The 19,104-nt window shown below is 30.5% G+C and overlaps 5 protein-coding genes across 5 annotated transcripts in view; 2 read left to right on the forward strand and 3 right to left on the reverse strand.

Annotated features, from left to right (window-relative positions):
* Positions 1-8: 8 nt before the first annotated feature.
* On the reverse strand, positions 9-1,034 carry LOC106100014 (iron-sulfur cluster assembly scaffold protein IscU). The gene is made up of 3 exons (XM_013278741.1): positions 825-1,034; positions 392-695; positions 9-321 (listed from the first exon to the last, which is right to left on the reverse strand). The coding sequence occupies exons 1-3, from the start codon at positions 915-917 to the stop codon at positions 248-250; spliced, it is 471 nt and encodes a 156-aa protein (XP_013134195.1). The 5' UTR covers positions 918-1,034; the 3' UTR covers positions 9-247.
* Positions 1,035-2,412: 1,378 nt separating this feature from the next.
* LOC106100013 (probable phospholipid hydroperoxide glutathione peroxidase) lies at positions 2,413-5,015 on the forward strand. Its single transcript, XM_013278740.1, has 4 exons — positions 2,413-2,551; positions 2,731-2,936; positions 3,099-3,262; positions 4,497-5,015. Exons 1-4 carry the CDS (start codon positions 2,463-2,465, stop codon positions 4,638-4,640), a joined length of 603 nt encoding a protein of 200 aa, XP_013134194.1. The 5' UTR covers positions 2,413-2,462; the 3' UTR covers positions 4,641-5,015.
* Positions 5,016-5,470: 455 nt separating this feature from the next.
* Positions 5,471-8,691, forward strand: LOC106100037 (delta(14)-sterol reductase). Its single transcript, XM_013278772.1, has 3 exons — positions 5,471-7,063; positions 7,139-7,559; positions 7,786-8,691. The coding sequence occupies exons 1-3, from the start codon at positions 5,771-5,773 to the stop codon at positions 8,070-8,072; spliced, it is 2,001 nt and encodes a 666-aa protein (XP_013134226.1). The 5' UTR covers positions 5,471-5,770; the 3' UTR covers positions 8,073-8,691.
* A 3,354-nt stretch (positions 8,692-12,045) lies between these two features.
* The window catches only part of LOC106099977 (Kv channel-interacting protein 4-like), a gene marked incomplete at its 5' end in the record, with an annotated part of 84,122 nt that continues 77,063 nt past the window's right edge, over positions 12,046-19,104 (reverse strand). Inside the window, 3 exons of the mRNA XM_013278675.1 lie at positions 12,046-13,833; positions 14,109-14,321; positions 14,436-14,509. Of these exons, the coding sequence (XP_013134129.1) occupies positions 13,723-13,833; positions 14,109-14,321; positions 14,436-14,509 (398 nt within the window). The remainder of the gene's footprint in view (positions 13,834-14,108; positions 14,322-14,435; positions 14,510-19,104) is intronic.
* On the reverse strand, positions 15,198-17,687 carry LOC106100032 (small ubiquitin-related modifier 3). The gene is made up of 3 exons (XM_013278768.1): positions 17,533-17,687; positions 17,267-17,383; positions 15,198-15,722 (listed from the first exon to the last, which is right to left on the reverse strand). Exons 1-3 carry the CDS (start codon positions 17,548-17,550, stop codon positions 15,585-15,587), a joined length of 273 nt encoding a protein of 90 aa, XP_013134222.1. The 5' UTR covers positions 17,551-17,687; the 3' UTR covers positions 15,198-15,584.

The raw sequence follows: 19,104 nt of genomic DNA on the forward strand, positions 1-19,104 counted from the left end.
CAATAATATAATTGATTACATTATTATATTTGAAGTTTTATTTTCCAAGACAAAATTGCACTACATTCAGAATCAGGAATTTCTAAATTCTATCTTTGTGCCTAAAACATTGAATTGTAACAGGATTTTCTATATAAGAAGTTTGCGAATAACTGCCACTTAGTAGCTAAAACCACAATTCTAAATAACTTCCATCATTTTTTTTTCAATCACAGATCTGTTCCAAAGCCTTCATCTTCTGCAAAGTCTATTCCTTTTGAGGATTCTGCTGTTTGATGCGGTAGTCTGATAGAGCTGCCTTAATAGCATCTTCAGCAAGCACTGTAAATTAAAAAGTATATTATCACTGGAAATATAGAAGAAACTAAACATTTTATAAAATTATACTTACTAGAACAGTGTAGCTTAACTGGGGGCAAAGATAATTCTTTAGCAATGTCAGTATTTTTCAATTTAAGAGCCTCATCCACGGTTTTGCCTTTAACCCACTCAGTTGCCAGAGAGCTGGAAGCGATAGCAGAACCACATCCAAAAGTTTTGAATTTCGCGTCAATGATCTTGCCGTTTTCATCAACTTTAATCTGCAGCTTCATGACATCACCACAGGCAGGTGCGCCCACGAGACCGGTGCCAACATTTTTGTCTTTTTTATCTAAAGATCCTACATTACGAGGATTCTCGTAGTGATCAATAACCTGAAAATTGTTACACAATTATTGAATTACATTTTATAAAAACATTCTGATATGATAAGAATTGTGAAATCATATGAAAATCAATAATCCTTGACATTGGATTGCATTGCATAAGAATAACAAACTCACATTTGCATGATATGCAGCAGTTTGTATAACGTTGATGTTGCTTGATGTGTTTAAGCAGAAGCATCTCCGTAAATTAGGGATTAGGTACGCCATACTTCCAAGGCTTAAATTTGTAGTATTGATATTAAAAGCTTTGTTAGTAGTTCTTTGGAATTCGTGCAACGCAGTACAATAATATATTGATTTTTTGACAGTTTGACTCAAGTTGACAGCAAAACACAATGGGTCAATGGCGCTGAAATACAGTTTAAAAAATGATATCTAAAATTAAATTGAAGGAATTCTCTTTCGTTTTTTACCAGTTGCCAATAAGTTTATTCATGAATACGGTTAGTAATAAGATAAGCAGAATTAGTTATTCTGTTATTTTTGTAAGTTTAAAGTAATTAGCTCGAAAACTCTTTACTGCGACCAATCACAACCATCAGTGCCCAATAAAGAAAATCAAATAGACAATATTGAATAGCCTGTCCAATAATAGAGTGAATTTCGGGGAATTAGATGGAATAACCATGGTAGTACTACAAGAAAAATAACTGGAGCATAGTAATTAATACCTCCATGGGAATACCTGATTTATACTCTGTGGAATTAAAGTATAGTGGTACATGCTTTTTTTGGTAGCCGGTAATTTTATGAAATAAAAAATAACATTTAATGTCAGGGTAACAGTTTACTTCGCATCTTTACGCATTTTGTATGGTTTTTTAATGTTTTTCCATGAAGTAAAATGATGAAAGTGTTTAAAAATAGCGCAAGAGAGTTTTTTTTAAAGTGGGAGATATTTTTGTCGCTGAGAAGAAGTAGCAGGGGGCTACTTCTTCTCAGTTATTACATTTGAAAATGTGAATCATCTTGTGTCTGTTGCAATCAGAATTTGTTACCATTCCATACCACAAGAAAATCCCTAACTATCAAGGCGACGCATATTTTTAGATTTTAATTTAAAAATTAATTGTGATACACTAATCGAAAAAATGTATTTTGCTGAAAGTTGTTTTATTACATACTTCAATTTGCAATGACCGAACCTTTAATTGTAGCCTTTTTTGGGTAACTGGAAGTATGGCCTTCGTAATAAAAATTACATATTTACTCATGTAAACTATTACATTACTGATTACACTAGTACTCAGTAATGTATCAAAAACTAATTGTCTGATAATTTTAAAACGCACAGTTCAAATCCCGGGGCATACCACATAGTTTGTACTGTTCGTTGCTTGTAAACAAACAATCATTAAGATTATTCTGTAGATGAGCGCTAAGTAAGACATTTTCTCTTATGTTAAGACTACTCCTTCCCTAACTGTCTCAAGAGAGTGCATCGCCAAAAGTTTTCTGTTTCTTCGATCGAAGATTCTTTAACTATATAGTCTTTTGACCGACAAACGAAGTCTGGGGCATTTTCTAGTTACATTATAAGGTACGAGTACTTCCTTTAGAATTTGCGTTTTCGTTTTCAAAACAAAATAATTTCCCTATAATGTGGACATAATAACTTGCTGTTAACCCTAAATGCTCAGAGGCGCCCTCCTGTCAATGTCAAAAAGGTGTGCCACAAAAGCCTTGTAGGACTATATATCGAAGTACATCAGCTGTCAGTGCATTTTGTTAAATTAATTTGCGCGTAAAATCATGACAATTGGTTTTCGGCGTTTGTGTAAACTTGTCGTTCCCATTGCCGGTAACGTACTTAGCCTATCTCGTGCACAATTTGCAACCATGTAAGATTTATATTTTCGTGTTTTTGTATTAGTCATTATATAACATGTGTAATTTACGCCATAATTTGTTTACATTTCGTGTATCTATTTTGTTTGTCATGTAACTTGCTTTTCAAGTGATTTATGTTGTAGTTTTGATAAATGTATGATTTTGATAGATTAATATTATCATTTTATAGAAAAATGGCAACCGCCAGTATTGATTACAAAGCGGCGAGCAGCATACATGAATTTACTGCAAAAAATATCAAAGGACAAGATGTAAGCTTGGACATTTACAAAGGTCATGTTTGCATTATAGTTAACGTCGCATCTCAATGTGGACTTACAGCAAATAACTATAAGCAGTTAAATGAACTGTATGATCAATATGCTGAAAGTAAAGGTAAGCATGACTGTCAAGAACTTTGAAGCAAAAAAAATTAGTAAGTAATAATTAAAGATTGAATGCTAATAAGATGTAAGGCTTTCGTAAGGTATTCTCATTTGTGTGATGTTAAATTATAGTTAATTTAATACAACTATTTTATAGTAAATTTCTTCACAGGTTTACGGATTCTAGCTTTCCCATGCAACCAGTTTGCGGGCCAGGAGCCAGGTGATTCTGAACAAATTGCTTGCTTCATATCAGATCGCAAAGTCAAATTTGATATGTTTGAAAAGATTGATGTCAATGGAGACAGTGCACACCCATTGTGGAAGTTTCTAAAGGTACAGAAAAGTGTTTTATTATTTTATGTTAACATAGATTGCTCTGTTTAGCCTTATTCCAAATATATCCTTACAAAGAATTTTAATCAGATAATGTCTAAAAGTAGTAACATAATGGTAAGCCATATTAACAAGTATTCCCTTTTCCATAAATTATATGTATGGTTGGAAGCATGTGGACAGACCGGAACATGTTTTATACATTTTTGGTGCTAACTGTACATGTTTAAAATTATTCATCACATTTGTTCAACAAACACATTTTAAGATAACTTTGTTTGGGTTCAAAGATTATGTGTAGTCACACATAATCTTTTTTTTTTACAAATGTTGTAATCATTGGTTTTGTTTTGATTTCAAGTAAAAAATAATTTAATGTTAAATGTTCTCAATGGATGATTTTTTTTGTTACTACCCCAATGAAGTAGTTTTATGATCTCAGTATATAAACTAAATGTTCTACACAAAGATAACATATCAGGATCTATATAATTCTAGATTAACTTATCTACAAAAAAATCGAAACAAGCAATTGATTTGTATCTATTCAATGACTCACATTTATTGATTTTTTTGCTCTTGAACTCGATGGCTTATCATGACCTTGTAATAGTTATTATGGAATATTCCATTTCCATGTTACTTCATTTCGTGAGTATATAATATAATTACTTTGTGCTTTTCAATTAAGGTAATGTCCTATTTTCTATTCAGCTATAACAAAAAAAGTTTACCAAAGATTCAATAACCCCATTAAAACCCCCAATAACCCCCAATAAACCCATTAAAAATGCTAGTTGCGATAATCATAGCTAAAAGGTTCAATTTCTATATTCATCCACCTCCAAGAGAAATACGACAAAAGTATTAATTTGGTACATGAAAATGTATTTGTCTGTGGCACAAATTCAGTTATTTGCCTGCTTCTCATAGTTACTCATCATATAAATTGTATTCATTTCCTAGTATTGTGTTAATAAATAATGAATCAAACTGTATTGTGACGTATTCTCATATCGATTTTTTGTCGCCTTGAAACTTTATTAGAACCTTTGTCGTACTTTACAATGTTAAATTACTAATAGATAAAAGATTAAAATTTTCGTGTTTTGATGACAACTATGGAATCAATGTTCAACATAGCATTTGTAATTTTCCATATTAATTTTATGTATGGGTCAATGCAAATTTGGTGTTGACAGTTTAATTCATTTGTATTTTTTTATATTCCCAGCTCAAGCAAGGAGGTACCCTCGGCAACTTCATCAAATGGAATTTTACCAAATTTATTGTTGACAAGAATGGTGTGCCAGTAGAGAGGCATGGTCCAAATGTTGATCCAGTAGATTTGGTTAAGTCTCTTGAAAAATATTGGTAAAATTTGCAAGATATGGTCATATATTCTCTGTAATTTTTATAAACACAAATCACTAAGGCTTGAAATTTTTTCATGTTAAAATATTGTTGTTTATATGTATTTTGACATAGATATGTGTTTATTTTACAATTTGTCAAATTCTTATTAATGAAAATGTTATTTAAGACTGTTACAAGAACTGTTACTGTTTTAAGAGGAATGTTGAAATATGTTAAGATTATTGTTTTAGAAGCATTTTGTGTATTTATGTTAGAAGTCACAACTTTACAAGGCACTGAAAAATCTTTTCTAACTTAATTACTTCAAACTTGCAATTATTGTTAAGTTACTTGATTTGCATTTCGTAATAAAATATTTTTTTATGTTGCAGTAGTCTTATGTTGTTTTATTTTAATAAACTATATTAAAGCATAAAGCCACTATCTTTATTTTTTCTTCCGTATTTAATTGTAAGATAAAATAAGAAAAACTGTGTTCTGAGAGTTTGTGTCCACTTTTTAGAGCACAGCTTTCAGTTGTATTGAAAACATCTTATCTAATTTAGATGTGAGATTAACACTTATATCGAGAATTAAGTATTCGGAAAAAGGAATATCGTTTTTATTGCATTTTTTGTCTGAACTAGTATATACTATTCTAAACGATCTAATAAATCTTTTCTCAAATAATAAAACTATCTTCCTGGGCAGGCTATTCATTTTTTTTTGCTGTCACTGAAATAAAAATCATTATAGTCTGTGGACATATGTCAATTTGTAATGGCAGATTGACAGCTTATCTAATTTTAGCGCGCTCTATTTTTGACCAATCGCAGTGGAAGATTTTGAATTTTTTTCTGTTACGTCGTTGACGCTTGGCTTTGCTTTGCGTTGGTATTGATGTGGATTTGGATTGTAATGTTTTGTTTTGTCACACGCGAATAACTAAGTTATAAATGTATTAATTTGAATATATTTACCGCTGAAGATATCATTGGCCATTGATAGCTATATAATTTATATTATTTTAGATGAAGCGTCATAAGCTACGTGTGGGGTTGTTAATTTTAGAAGTCAAACGTGAAGCGTAACAGGAAAGTTTAGTGTAAATGCACTGATTTTTACTATTTGTGTTGTGGTGTGTTTAATGTTATGATGTCTACTAGAAGCGGTAGAGTAAGACAGAGTTTGATAGAACCTTCGCCTCGTTCGCGTAAGGGTATTTCACCATCACGATCTCCTGCTAGGTCTAGAAAAAGTTCTCCTGCTACGCGCTCATCGATCCAAAAATCCCCATCTCGTAAATCGCCTACTAGAAAATCGCCTGCTCGTAAAACTAAAAACACGGCTTCAAAGTCACCGTCGAGACCAGTCAAAGAAACCGAGACTGCTACAGTAAGTACACCAAGTAAACGGCAATCTCTGAGGTCAAATGTAGAGATTAAATTATCTGATATAGGCGATAAGGAGCTCTATCGGACTACACGTTCACGTCTTATTGAATATTCAATAGGAGATCTGCAATCTAATGCAACAGAATCTAACTTGATAGTAGATGATCATAAAAATGGTTTCGAATCTAGCTTTACTACGTTCAGTGACTATAACTTCCGCATTCGTAAACCTCTTGAAGTACCACAACGCATGTCCAGGAGATTACAACAGTTTGCAGACAGTTCAGACAGACGAAGCATCAGTAAATCAATCAGTGAGAGAAGTAAATCAATTAGCAAGTCTATAAGCAAATCCATTGGTACAATATCAGACGAAGAGAATTCAGAAGATGAACTCCCCAGAAGGAAATCTACATCTGTCACAAGACGATTAGCAACACCACTAAGGGCAAGTGTAGCAAAATTGTTGCCAGTTAATAAGAAATTTGAATTTGGAGGCAAAATGGGTCCAATATTATTAATAATATTAATACCTTTGACTGTATTTTTTATATTAATGTCCGGTTCTAAACTCTGTTCACACAGTCATCTTCATGATTTGTCTAAATTTAAGTCTATTAATATTTGGTTCAATTACGAGTCAGTAGTACTTCTTGGAGTTCAGTACTTAATTCAGGCTTTGCTTGTCATTTTGCCTGTTTTCGGCCAAACCAACAAAGACAATGATAAAGGAAAGAAGCAGTGTTTTAATGCATTTTTCTCTACTATACTTACTACTATCATCTTGTTTTCTTTAAATTATATAAAGAAAGTAAATGTTGATGCTATAATGAAGTTATATTTGAGTTTAGCGGCTACATCATATATTGCTAGTGTTTTAGTTGCCTTATTTCTATATGTCAAGAGCAGGAAAATGGACTCGGAATTATTAAACCCATATGGGAACACAGGATATTTTATAAATGACTTTTTTGTTGGAAGAGAAATTCATTCATTTATAAAAAAATTTAACATTAAACTATGGGTTTCCCGAGTATGCAACATAAATACTGTAAGTATTCAATTAATATTGTAACCTTATGATTACTAAATAACTGATATTAATGTAAAATTTTAACATTTTCAGCTTATTCTATCGATACTTATTTTCAAATGTGGCTTTCAACTACCAACAACAGACATTCAAATGCTTTCGTTGGAAAACCTCAAGGAGTTTATAAGTAAAGTGCACTACAAACCCACTATTGTGCTATACTCAATGATGCAAATAATATACATATTGAATTATATCTTAAAAGAGCATAAAATAACATCAACTTTCTACTGGCAATCTGAAGGGTTAGGGTATCTGCAGATAGTTTGTAGCGCCCTCTATCCTTTCTATTTCACAAGTATATCTAAATATGTAGTTGATGTTGAATTAGAGATGTCTACTAATGCATTAGTTGCCGCATTAACACTGTTCCTGTTGGGATTCCTTATAATGCTTATAAGTAACAATATTAAACACGAATTCCGGAAAAATCCATTCCATCCTAATGTTACATGTGAGTACTGCCATCTGTTTTTTTTTCTGCAAGTGTATAAAATCGTAGGAATTTAGCTAATGTTTATTTAGTCAAAGATTATAATAATTACCCATTATCTTGTAATCCAATATTATTTTTATTAAGCTACATTAGCACTGAGTATAACTATATTTCTTAAATACGCCCGGATTATATCGCGACTAAAGCTAATTACTGTTAAAATATAATGATTTAAATGTTTTAGGTTTAGATTCAATGCCTACGTTCCACGGCAACAAGCTGCTGGTATCCAACCTTTGGGGAACTCTTCGTCATCCAAACTACACTGGTGATATCATAATACATATAGCGTTTGCTTTACCAGGCATTATTACTAAGAAACCTATAGCAGCATTGCCTGCAGTGCTAACTATGTTCGTTTTATTACATCGTGCATGGCGTGACCATAACAGATGTTTACAACGCTATGGATCTGCCTGGCAACGTTACTGCAAGAGAGTGCCTTCGGTGATTATACCTAAGATATTATAATTGTCATTAGAGTAAGCTCTCATGGCTGAATGACGACAATTACTTTGACAAGCTATATTTTTACAGTACTACGTTTCTAGATAGTACGAGCAAGTCTGAGAGCTCAGTATAATATATCAATAGACAGATGTTACATACTCTGAAAATAATTATTTGCAATTATGTTTAAAAGATTGTAGGGATGCAATCGTAATGTCTGCTCTATAACTATTTTTGTATTTTGTAATCTCTATGGCAATCGTCATTTGATCAACTTTGAATTATTTGACATTTATTTATGTTTGCTATTTGATATAGCTGGTTTTTCTATGTTTTTGTAAAGTATTTTTAGTTAGCACCAAATATGAAAGATTGAATGAGTTATGGTCTTTCAGCACAATTTACTTAGCAGTTGTTAAAACTGTACTTAGTGTTATGCTATATTTTTTATAACTGGTATATTTTGTTTAGGAGGTTTTAAATTACTTTGACTACAAATTATACTTTTTTGATGTTATTAGAAAATTGGACTATAACAGTCAATAATGGATCACTCTAACGTCTTTTTTTCTAAAAGAAAACAGTGAAAACAGCCTTACAAATAAACGCGGTAAAATTTAAACTTAGTAATAAACTGGGTATAAGCAAATATTAGTGAAAATTTAATTTATACTCAGTTTATTGCGAAGTTTTACTTTATACCGTGTTTATTTGTAAGGGTGTCACACTTCTGTGCTATTTAAGATATTCCTTTTTTTTTGTAATCTCATGACATTCTAAATGATGGTGTAATTGAACATTAAATGCTGTTTTTTTGTATGAAACATAAATCAATTTTACATTTTTATGCTTATGGATGAGTGCCATACGATATAAACATTTTAAAAGACGTAAATTATGTATTATTCATAGGTTATTGTATTATTTTTATATTTTTAAAAGTACAATAGATTTAGAGTAGATTTAATATTTTAATATTTACTTTAAACAGATGTTTGTAAGGAGTTGCATTATTTAATTGATTGTACTATTGGTATGTTTTTGAAATATTCTATTTGATCCAATGTAAAGTAGGCTACACACATTTAGTTCTGTATGGACATTGTTCATATAGAATGTGTATAGCTGCCTTTGCAATAAATGAAAGCTCATGGGAAGGTGCATTGACTTAAGATTTAGAACAATTTCTCACAGGGTGATATTTTTAGCTCTATCACCTTTACAAATAGCATTTAGTATTTGCAAGCTAGCCTCTAGTAAATAATGTATTAGTTTTGTAAAAGAATCTCTCTGTTTATGCTAATCACATCTAAAGATACTACCTTGCCATCTGTACCACCGTCAGAGTTCTTTATAAAAGTATTTTAATGTATTTACTGATGTTGCTATTGCAAAAATTAAAGTGTGGCTATATAAATATTTTTAATGAATTATCTAAAATTACTTTTGGAATTTTATAGTTAAGTATAGTAGTTTAGTATTGAAATTGACATTAATTTTTACATTTTTTTGTGACAAAATCATGATCATGAATCTTTAAAATTTTAAAGTATTATTTGGAAGATCTAATTGTACACATGTTTTACTACATACTTACCTGAGCAAAAATCCCAAAAGTTAAGAAAGACTTTTTAAGTCATTTTTCTTCTGAAAAAATCATTATGTTCGGGGGGACCAAGTAAATTTGATCAAAAAATTTTGAACAACAAAATAGAATGATTGTATTTTTAAAAATTAGGAGATTGACGTTTTTGTCTAAAGTAGATATTTATAAAAATCTATTATAAAAATTATGTTAAGTAGAAGAAATGTAAGATTTTTTTTATCAATAATTATTTACATTTAAATAAAGATAATGTAATGAACAAGTTATAAAAAATGCCACCTTGTTTTATAAAATTTTGATCATTTATAGATTTTAAATAATGCTAGGAAATTGATCTAATAAATGTCTCAAATTATGGATAAATTTTATCGTAGACGTAGACAGGGTTTGTGATCTATTCGTGATTTTCACAAGCTTTAAAAAAGTCCATTAGGACATACTTTTTACAATTCACAATAATAATGCTCAAATTATATTCCAAAATTTTTATCCACTTATTTTACATTATTTACATTTCTGTGAAAATTAAAAAAATTGTTGAATTATTTTTCAACCGCCAGTTTTATATTATTTTATGTTGGTAACAATGTAACTTGGGCTTAGTTTTGAGACTTGTTTGTCTAGGTATAACGTAATTTTAATTTGTCAGCAATAGATATATGCCAATAATCTCATTGAATTTTTTAAATATTTTGTGAAAGATTGTGACAAATCTTAATGTTTTTAATAAAATTTTATTTAACAAAAATGTTGTTTCATTTGTTATCCAATTTAATTTTTATGTTTATAATAACCAAGGGTCTCTTTCTAGGCAAATTCTAAATTGCCCGTAAAAACAATGGTCTTCAACATTTTTTCAAACAAATGAAACTAAACGTGGGTATTTCAATATCACACACTACGGATGCATCTTAAATGAAACAATTTTTTATCGCTTTCTTTATTTTTTCTATAAAAACACATACAATTGTAAATAATAATTTAATATTCAATTATCTAGTTACACATTTATTCATATACACACCGATAACGTAGGTATTTGAGATGTTCCTAAATTGAAAAACAATGGACAATGCGAAGTAACAAAGCAAAGTGCACATATATTTTATATTTATTATTTACTAGCTACATATTTTTAAATCTACATTTGGCCAGTTATTGCTTAACTTCACTACTTTTAAAAGAAATGAGATACACAGTTAGCTTGACAATGCTTTCCTCCATAAACCTACTTGATATTTATTACAATACAGATAATAAATTATAGTACAATCAAAAACTAGACCAGTCTACCGTGGCTAAAACTGTTGCTGCTTAGAAAATATTAAAGAAAAAAAGGTCATTTTGCAGTATGAACTTAGACATAAATTTACAAAGTTCTGCTTTTATGTATGAATAAAAATTATTGAAAAATAAACCGATTTGAGTCTTGTCATATACTCGGTTACATATAGATTTAAACAGCTTTCGAATGTTATAATGCATATAAAAGAATTGTCATCGGTAAACAATTTGAAGAATTTTACATACATTCTACAATAATGACTGATATGTAACTCTTGTATGTTTGGAAGCGTTGGTATTGTGAATATAAATAGAAACAACAACCTATAGAAGTGCAGAGGATTTTAAATACACATTTTTCATATCGGGTCATTAATGTGTGCGTTTTTTTAACTCTGTATAGTTTCACAATGTTTAAATTTCCCTAGCCCTAGAATACAGCACTATATAGATAGAAGATTCCATGGTTCCTAACATCAAAGTTAACCTTTTAACTGCCATCATCATATAAATTAAAAAGGCAAAGGATTCATCGACATCGAGAATTCTGCGTAAATCGACTAGCAACTAAACACATCTTACAGGAATGATAAAAATATATTCACATAGGCCAATCGTGAAATAATAATAATTAGATCTATGTAACATGTACATTTCTTTTTTTCTAATAAACATTCATTAATAAGCTTTACACTATTTTAATACTTTACAAGACATTTAAATACGAAAGTTCAAAGTTTATAGGTTCTATAAATTATCAATTAAGTTTTAAAAACAGGAGAATTGGCACAAAACAATTTAACCGACGCGAAATTATATAGGCTTAATTTTGGCACTAGTTCTAATTCCCACTTTTTCCAAAGTAGAGTAAAAGCAAAGAAGCACGATTCGTATTATAAACAAAAATGTACATTGTTTATGAACTAAAAAAAAGCGATGCCAATAATTTCCACTTATGCATTCATTAATTAGTAAAGAATTTGAAGGACTTAGATCATACTTTCTAAGAAATTATGGTAATTTATCATAAGACATCAATTTGAATATTAAAAGCTGGATCGTATTAAATCTATAATACATTTTACAGCATAATATTAAGTTTATTTTAAAATGGACATAGATTAAAATAAAATTGGGAAACATAATTATTAACGGGGAAGACACACAAATATTTTATCTATGCTATTTAAGCTCGACCGACAATAGTTTAAACCACGCTTGTAACGGCCGTATTGTTAGTTAATGGGCTAACTGATCATATTATTTTCATCAATTTTAATCACATGTAATTAATATTTAACCGACTTCTTTTATAATTATTTTGTGGTAGTAAAACACGACCTACTTTAATAAGATTTTATGAGATACGTTAAAGTTTTCTAGTTATTTGGTTCCGTTTAACATTTATTATGAAAATATACATTTAAATCTATAAATTATATGGGAGTATATACAGAGTAAAATATTTACAATTGTGACATCTTTTTATAAAAAACATAACTTGTTGGAAATTCTTTCTTAGCAAATTATTTCACACTTGATTATGGTTAAAATATTATAAATCGAATTTAATAAAGTAAAGTATTTTATTGGCTTTATGGCAGTGTTGTTCTAATGCAAACTGTTTCGAAAACAAAATTGTACATTGTAGATATTGCATTTTGCCTTTTTGAGTTTATCTTAAAAGGTTCATACAACGAAAAATTATTCAACCTCGAAGTTTGGGTACAAAATTAGCCATGCAAAGGTTAATTACCAGAGGTTTTTGCACCTCTATAAATCGGACATATTGAACTGCGGACAGAGGATGAATTCAAAATTCTGTTTTAATTTAAATTTAACGCTATGCGAAAACATACAAATTACTCCACATCTTAAATGAGTATATTACTATAGATATACATATATACTATTTAAAATGGCCGGAACAATTCAAAACGAAGTTAGAGGCAATACAAATTATCCATATAGAAAGTTGAATCTGCCAATATTTAGCTGTTGAACGAATTTAAATAAATACGTATAAGGTAAACGTATTATATAAAACATTCTTATAATAGGGATACCTGCATATTATCATAGTTGTAATATAGGTGGTCTTTATTAAATAATTTTGCTGTATTTGTGGCAACATTATTTGATTGTTACCAAAGGCGTCGCCAACCAATGATACAGACTAGGGAGATGATGGACTTTAGTAGTAAACATGTTTTTTTTAATTGCAAAAGAAACTAAACATTATTTAAAATGATAACTGAGAAGTATTTTTTTTTTATTTCCACCTTCACATGCTACTTCCTGGCGACGCCCATACATTACATTCATTTTATAACTATGGGCTATGCTAACCACTTTAGCTAAAGAATTGGATCTACACATCAATGTCTCTCACAAGAAATTGTAAACACCGAGATGCTAGAATCAATAAAACTACACATGTATAGATTTAAAGATAAGAATTATTCCATTTAATTATAGATTTTATTATTTTGCAAATTAGTAACAACATTTTAGTCTTGAACATTATTTCAGTGACACATTAAATTTCTTGCATTATTTACCATACAATAATTATTTAGAGATCGTGGTGAAAGACGGTTACGGAGTTAAACTATGGGGAAAATGGATAAATTAAAAAAATTGATGATTCTGGCAGCGGTACACAAATCTATGTATTACGATATTTTTTTTAAACTTCACGAAGCCAGAATAATTTTTGCTAAATGAGGATTTAAGTTAAGGTGCGTGGCGCGAGACTGGTCTCTCGCCGCTGGTGCCCCGTCAGAAGTTGCTGTCGAACACGCCCATAGAGCGTACGATGTCTTCGTCGCGTAGACAGCAGTCGAGAAACTCGTCCAGTGTCAGGACGCCGTCGCGGTTTAAGTCCATTTTCTGGAAAATATCCGGCAATTTATACTTAGCTTATTTCTACGTCGTACACAAAGTTTTTTTTAAAAGAAAATTGCCGTTTTCGCAATTCATATAATTTGAACCACCTTTTGAATTTAAACAGTAGTTAATTAATTAGAAATATATATTGTATATCAGGACTGAATCTTTATGAAAGAAACTAGCTGCCACACCGAAAGTAAATTATAGTTCTTCAAAAAGCCCTTTAATAGCCACGAATCAAATCTGTAGCAGCAATTCATCAGAATTAGCTTTACCTGAAATAATCTTTCAACTTTCTCTCGGACAGCATCGTCGTCTATCATGGGCTCGACAATCTTGCCCATGAGGTCGTAGATAGCTGTCACTATTTCAGTCATCTCTTCCTTAGTTATGTAGCCGTCGCCGTTGATGTCGTATAACGAAAAAGTCCAGCGTAGCTTCTCTTCCAAAGTACCTCGGGATAATATTGACAAGCCGGTTACGAATTCCTGAAACATTATGTAATATTTTAAGAACCAAGAAATAGTCTCAAAAATATACCTCATTGTATATTATTTGCTAATTTTTTTCGTAAAGACTTTAAATAGCTAATTTAAGATTACCTCAAAACTAAGAAGTCCACTTCTGTCTTGATCCAAAGTGTTGAAAACATAGTGAGCATACTGCGCCGTGTTGGCTGAAACGAAAATGTTGAACATAACTAAAATGTAAATTCAATTTCTTTTGTGACATTTAGAAAACTTTTTTATTAATCTTGATTAATCATTCCACTAAACGTGAAGGACACCCGACGATGGGTTTGAAACTAGTCGCTACTTCCACCGAAGTACACGTGAGCTTACCCGTGATTGCTATTGATCTTACGAAACTTTGAAGTTTACCGAATTATTAAGTACTTCGACAAAACTTTTAACTGCTTTTCGTCTACAAAAGATAAGAAATACTTTTTAATTATAAATTAATTCATACGTTTTAGCATAACAATATTAAATCTACTAAGTATTATTTTACTAAGCTTTAGCTTGTGCTAATTTCAGATATCTTGGCGGCTCTAACGCGCGTCCGTGACCTTGGACCGTCGACATTTGGAAAGAACTATATAAATGAATATTACTAGAATAGTTTTTACAAATTTCTGCTGATTCGGAAAAGTATACTAAGATACTGCTTATCTCGCCTTCGCGAAATGCTTGCAATGATTACAGTAAGGTAGTTTAAAAGTAGTAACGAATTTCTAGTATTCATGGCTTTATTACTACACTCACCATATTATATAAGATGGATTATATTCCTTTACTTCTTTTACCAGGTTTTTAGATATCTATATATTGAGGTAGATAAAATAAGGAGAAATAAAAGACACATAATAATTACGTTTACTTTATTTAAGATAGGTACATTAATTAAGAGGTGACAATGGGATGGATCTCTCTGTCAAAAACTAATTTCGTTGACCAAAAAGTGCCATACAGCATTCACAATACTGGCTGTCGGGTCAACTTAATTATCACAATGGAATAGTTGAAGTTACTTATTTGGTTTAAATCAAATTTTATCCTAATAATAATGTTAGAAAAAACGGAAACATTTCATCTCAAAAACAACAAATTTTGGGATGCAGTCCTCTTCAACTTTCACATAAATCCCGACTTACAGAGACTATTGTTTTTTAAAGTAACTTAATTTAAATTTTTGAGATGGGCAACATTGTTGATCATGCCACTAGACTGTTCCTTAATATACAAATAACGCTAGAAACACGCTCCCCCAGTCTGTTGTTGGTACACTTCTATTGTATCCCCTTCTTCCATCTCCAAAGATGTTGGTGTGTCATTTTCATTAATTGGTTGACCGTCAAATCGGAATCTCACCACTTGCATTGACAGACCCTGTAATGTTTAAATGCATACAATGTTACAAAGTGATAATTTTTAACAATAACCGATCAATCTAAAATCAAATTCAAGACAAAAATGTTCATCTTTTGTACATTTTTTAAAGAAAAACTCAAAAACTATTACATATTTTGTAATTTGGGTAAGAGTAAGACCAAATGCCAGCTAAGAATCACATAAATTGTACCACAAAAGGTAATCAATGTACATACATTAAAAATAGACAAATTAAGAACCTTCTCTTTTTTTAAGTTGGTTGAAAGCATTATTTTAGTTTCTAATTCATATAAACGGCACTGGTCACAATGACCCAATATTAAGTAACTATTATGTGATTACACTAAGTGACGTTTTTCTCAATATTTATTATACAATTTTTTTATATGTGATTGCTCAATAAATTAGCTGCACAGAATCATGGTCACCCCTCCTATTAAGGGGCTCCGTGTCTATCCTAAGACAACATTGAATGTTATTTAATTGATTTTGAGTTACACATTTGTATTTTCTTATCAAGTTGTGTACAGCAATAAATGTCATAAGTAGAATCTCAATATCTCAAATATCAATAAAAACTCAAGACTTGGGCTTATTGAGTCTTCGACATATAAAAATGTTTAAGTGTTCTATGGGGAATCATAAAATGTCAGTTTTACTACCTACAACTTACTTCATTTTTGAAATATGAGATACCAAGTATTAGAATGCCTATATAAGGAAATGACATTTTATGCAAAATACTAAGTAATTCAAGATACTCAGTATTTTTTTTTAATTATAAAAGGGGCAAACAAGCCGGGAGATCACTGAGGTGGTCAGCGACGCCCATGGACATCCGTAAAAGCAGACGAACTATAGATGTGTTGCCAGTATTTACAGTTTTAGCCGAATAGAATGGCATTTACTACTTATTAAGGATTATGTTGCGATTATATAGATTCCACTATAATTTTTAATCCATATATGATTTAAATATACATACAATTAATGACAGCATGTCTAATTAGAACTATCTAATTGTGAGATTGATTTCAAGTATTGATTTAAATATAATCAGAGAAGGGGTTAAACCAGCATTTTAAATTTTACAGTCTAATATCAATTATTGCTTCACCTTGTGCAATTAGCAAAATTAAGAATAACTAATGTTTATAATGTATAAACAACAAACAAAAATGTTTAAACTAAATTCATCTAAGAAAGTGTAATTCCATTGACCCAAAAGACAAGAGACATAAAAAGCCACATATTACGAGAAAAATAAACTGGGTACCCAATTATCGTTTCATTATTATTGTGATACATTATACCTAGTAGATATTAGAAAACACCAGAAATATCTGTAGTTTGTCAGCAAAGTTAATATTTATGAACCAAGCTATCTATGCTTCCCGAGAGCGTATACTAAAAACATTTGTACATTAGTTTAAAGCATAGAATCTTGAAGTTTCTAATGATTACTCAGTTATAAGACAAATAGTGGCATATTATTAGACTTAGAGATTACAACTATGCATTTTAGAAGTAAGCATACGTACCGCTCGATCACAATAGGCGTTCATCAATTTCCTGAGGGGTGTATGTTTTTTAATTTTGAATTGGACAATTGCATTGTCTTGACCCAACACCTTTAAGTTAATATGTTCGCTTTCTCCCTGAAAAATTAAAAAGAAACAGTAGGAATAACACACCGAGATAAAGCATCCAAACCGAACGAAATAATAACCACATTTTACGCAAAGCGCCATGTCTGTAATTGAAGTTTTCGTTGTAAATATTTACGGTAATTACAAAGTATTTGTACCTTTTTTTCGTCAGACATTTTGAACACAATAACAAAGAATTATAAAAAGTTTAATAATTTAGACACAAAGTCTTCACTATGACAGTTTCTAGACCCGGTGGCGCGATAACGTGCAAGTGGCGTGGTAATGGCGACCGTTCGAGTAGCTTGGAGGATGCACGACAGTGCTGCCAACAAAACAGATGCGCATTGTACCACGGCGCAACTAGCGCGCGTCTGCGTATTTGGGGTTTAATTTTACAAATTCTGTTCTTAAATTGGTCTCCTTATTATTTCCAAAAACGAATAATGACTGTTCCAAATGGTAAAATTATTAAAATAATTATTTGTTAATGCTGTGTACTTTTGTCAACAATTTAGAGATGATGAATTTTACATTATGTCACAATTATATGCCACAGCTAAGGACAAATAATATTTTATTTTTTACCATTATTTTTCATTAGAATTTGATAGAAAAATAAGCATGTTAAGGTAAACATGTTAAAAAGTATTTATTTTAACTTTTTGCCAACATAATATCCGCTAGATAGGGATGTGATTTATCGATACGAATAACCGGAAGTTAATAGTGTTGTTCCTTGTTGATTTCGTATGAGTTCGTTCACGGTGTTTGTTTGGATCAGAGACATAAAAGAAACATTTTTTTGAATCTCTTTGGTTTAGAAAAAAATGTATTTCAATTTTTTTAACATTCTTAAAAACTCGAAACATTAGTAAAATGAAAAAAAAATATGTGTACTGTACGTTTATTAAATAGACTCTTAAATAAGTTTTATTTGACGCAGGGTGCGTTAAACTTTTTTTTGAATTAAAACAATTGAAGTAAGGACATCTCTAACAAAAATTGCTGTTTTTTGCTTTGTATTCCTGATCTGTAGAAAAGTGTACATTTTACAAATAAAATACATTATGCACGTCACTACAAAATTATTAACATCATTTTTTCTGTGCAAACGATAATTCTTGCAGAATTTACGGTTGTTTCCTGAAACTAAAGTTAAATGGAGTATTTCAGCTGTAACAGAGCATCGGGACTTTTTTCTTTTTTCCCTTAACGAACCACTTTGCATCAATTTTAACAATCTTTCCACGTAATTTAATTCCATTGGGGCCAATTGACGTTACTAAAGCTTCCCCGGCGTAGATTTAGTGATTTAAAAGAAAAAAAAATACTATTGGTTTGTTTATTGTAAAATTAACCGTAACGGTTTTCCGATTTCACAATTATTGCTTAGTAGTCGATTGGTTATTTGAGTTTTATCACTTACATCTAGTGATATCATGCTGTTTACCAAAATGCGACACCTTTTTAGTTCCAGGTGTGAATTTAATTTTTTTCTTTATATATGTCACAATTTTCGGTCATAATTGTCAAAATTACTTTCCGTGTAATATTTTACATAGTCTTCTTGTGAAATAAGTTCTAAAGTAATAATAAGAAAGCAAAGTTTACAAGCGCGGAGGTTTTAATAAACATTTTCTTAAATTGAGTGTACGGTATAAAACAAAAAGTTTTTATTAAAGTGGAGCAGATTATAGAATGAAACATCGCATTTAGAAGAGTAGATT

Source organism: Papilio polytes, unplaced genomic scaffold (genome assembly GCF_000836215.1).
Source record: "Papilio polytes unplaced genomic scaffold, Ppol_1.0 DF824080.1, whole genome shotgun sequence".
Lineage (NCBI taxonomy): Eukaryota > Metazoa > Arthropoda > Insecta > Lepidoptera > Papilionidae > Papilio > Papilio polytes.

Coding starts and splice junctions, on each gene's coding strand:
- LOC106100032 (XM_013278768.1), bottom strand. Junction 15,723..17,266: donor ACGCCTATTGTGATCGAGCG/GTACGTATGCTT, acceptor TAAACATTACAG/GGTCTGTCAATGCAAGTGGT.
- LOC106100037 (XM_013278772.1), top strand. CDS start 5,771: ATGATGTCTACTAGAAGCGGTAGAGTAAGACAGAGTTTGATAGAACCT. Junction 7,064..7,138: donor GAGTATGCAACATAAATACT/GTAAGTATTCAA, acceptor TAACATTTTCAG/CTTATTCTATCGATACTTAT. Junction 7,560..7,785: donor ATTCCATCCTAATGTTACAT/GTGAGTACTGCC, acceptor TAAATGTTTTAG/GTTTAGATTCAATGCCTACG.
- LOC106100014 (XM_013278741.1), bottom strand. CDS start 917: ATGGCGTACCTAATCCCTAATTTACGGAGATGCTTCTGCTTAAACACA. Junction 696..824: donor CTGCTGCATATCATGCAAAT/GTGAGTTTGTTA, acceptor AACAATTTTCAG/GTTATTGATCACTACGAGAA. Junction 322..391: donor AGTTAAGCTACACTGTTCTA/GTAAGTATAATT, acceptor TTTAATTTACAG/TGCTTGCTGAAGATGCTATT.
- LOC106100013 (XM_013278740.1), top strand. CDS start 2,463: ATGACAATTGGTTTTCGGCGTTTGTGTAAACTTGTCGTTCCCATTGCC. Junction 2,552..2,730: donor CGTGCACAATTTGCAACCAT/GTAAGATTTATA, acceptor ATCATTTTATAG/AAAAATGGCAACCGCCAGTA. Junction 2,937..3,098: donor TCAATATGCTGAAAGTAAAG/GTAAGCATGACT, acceptor ATTTCTTCACAG/GTTTACGGATTCTAGCTTTC.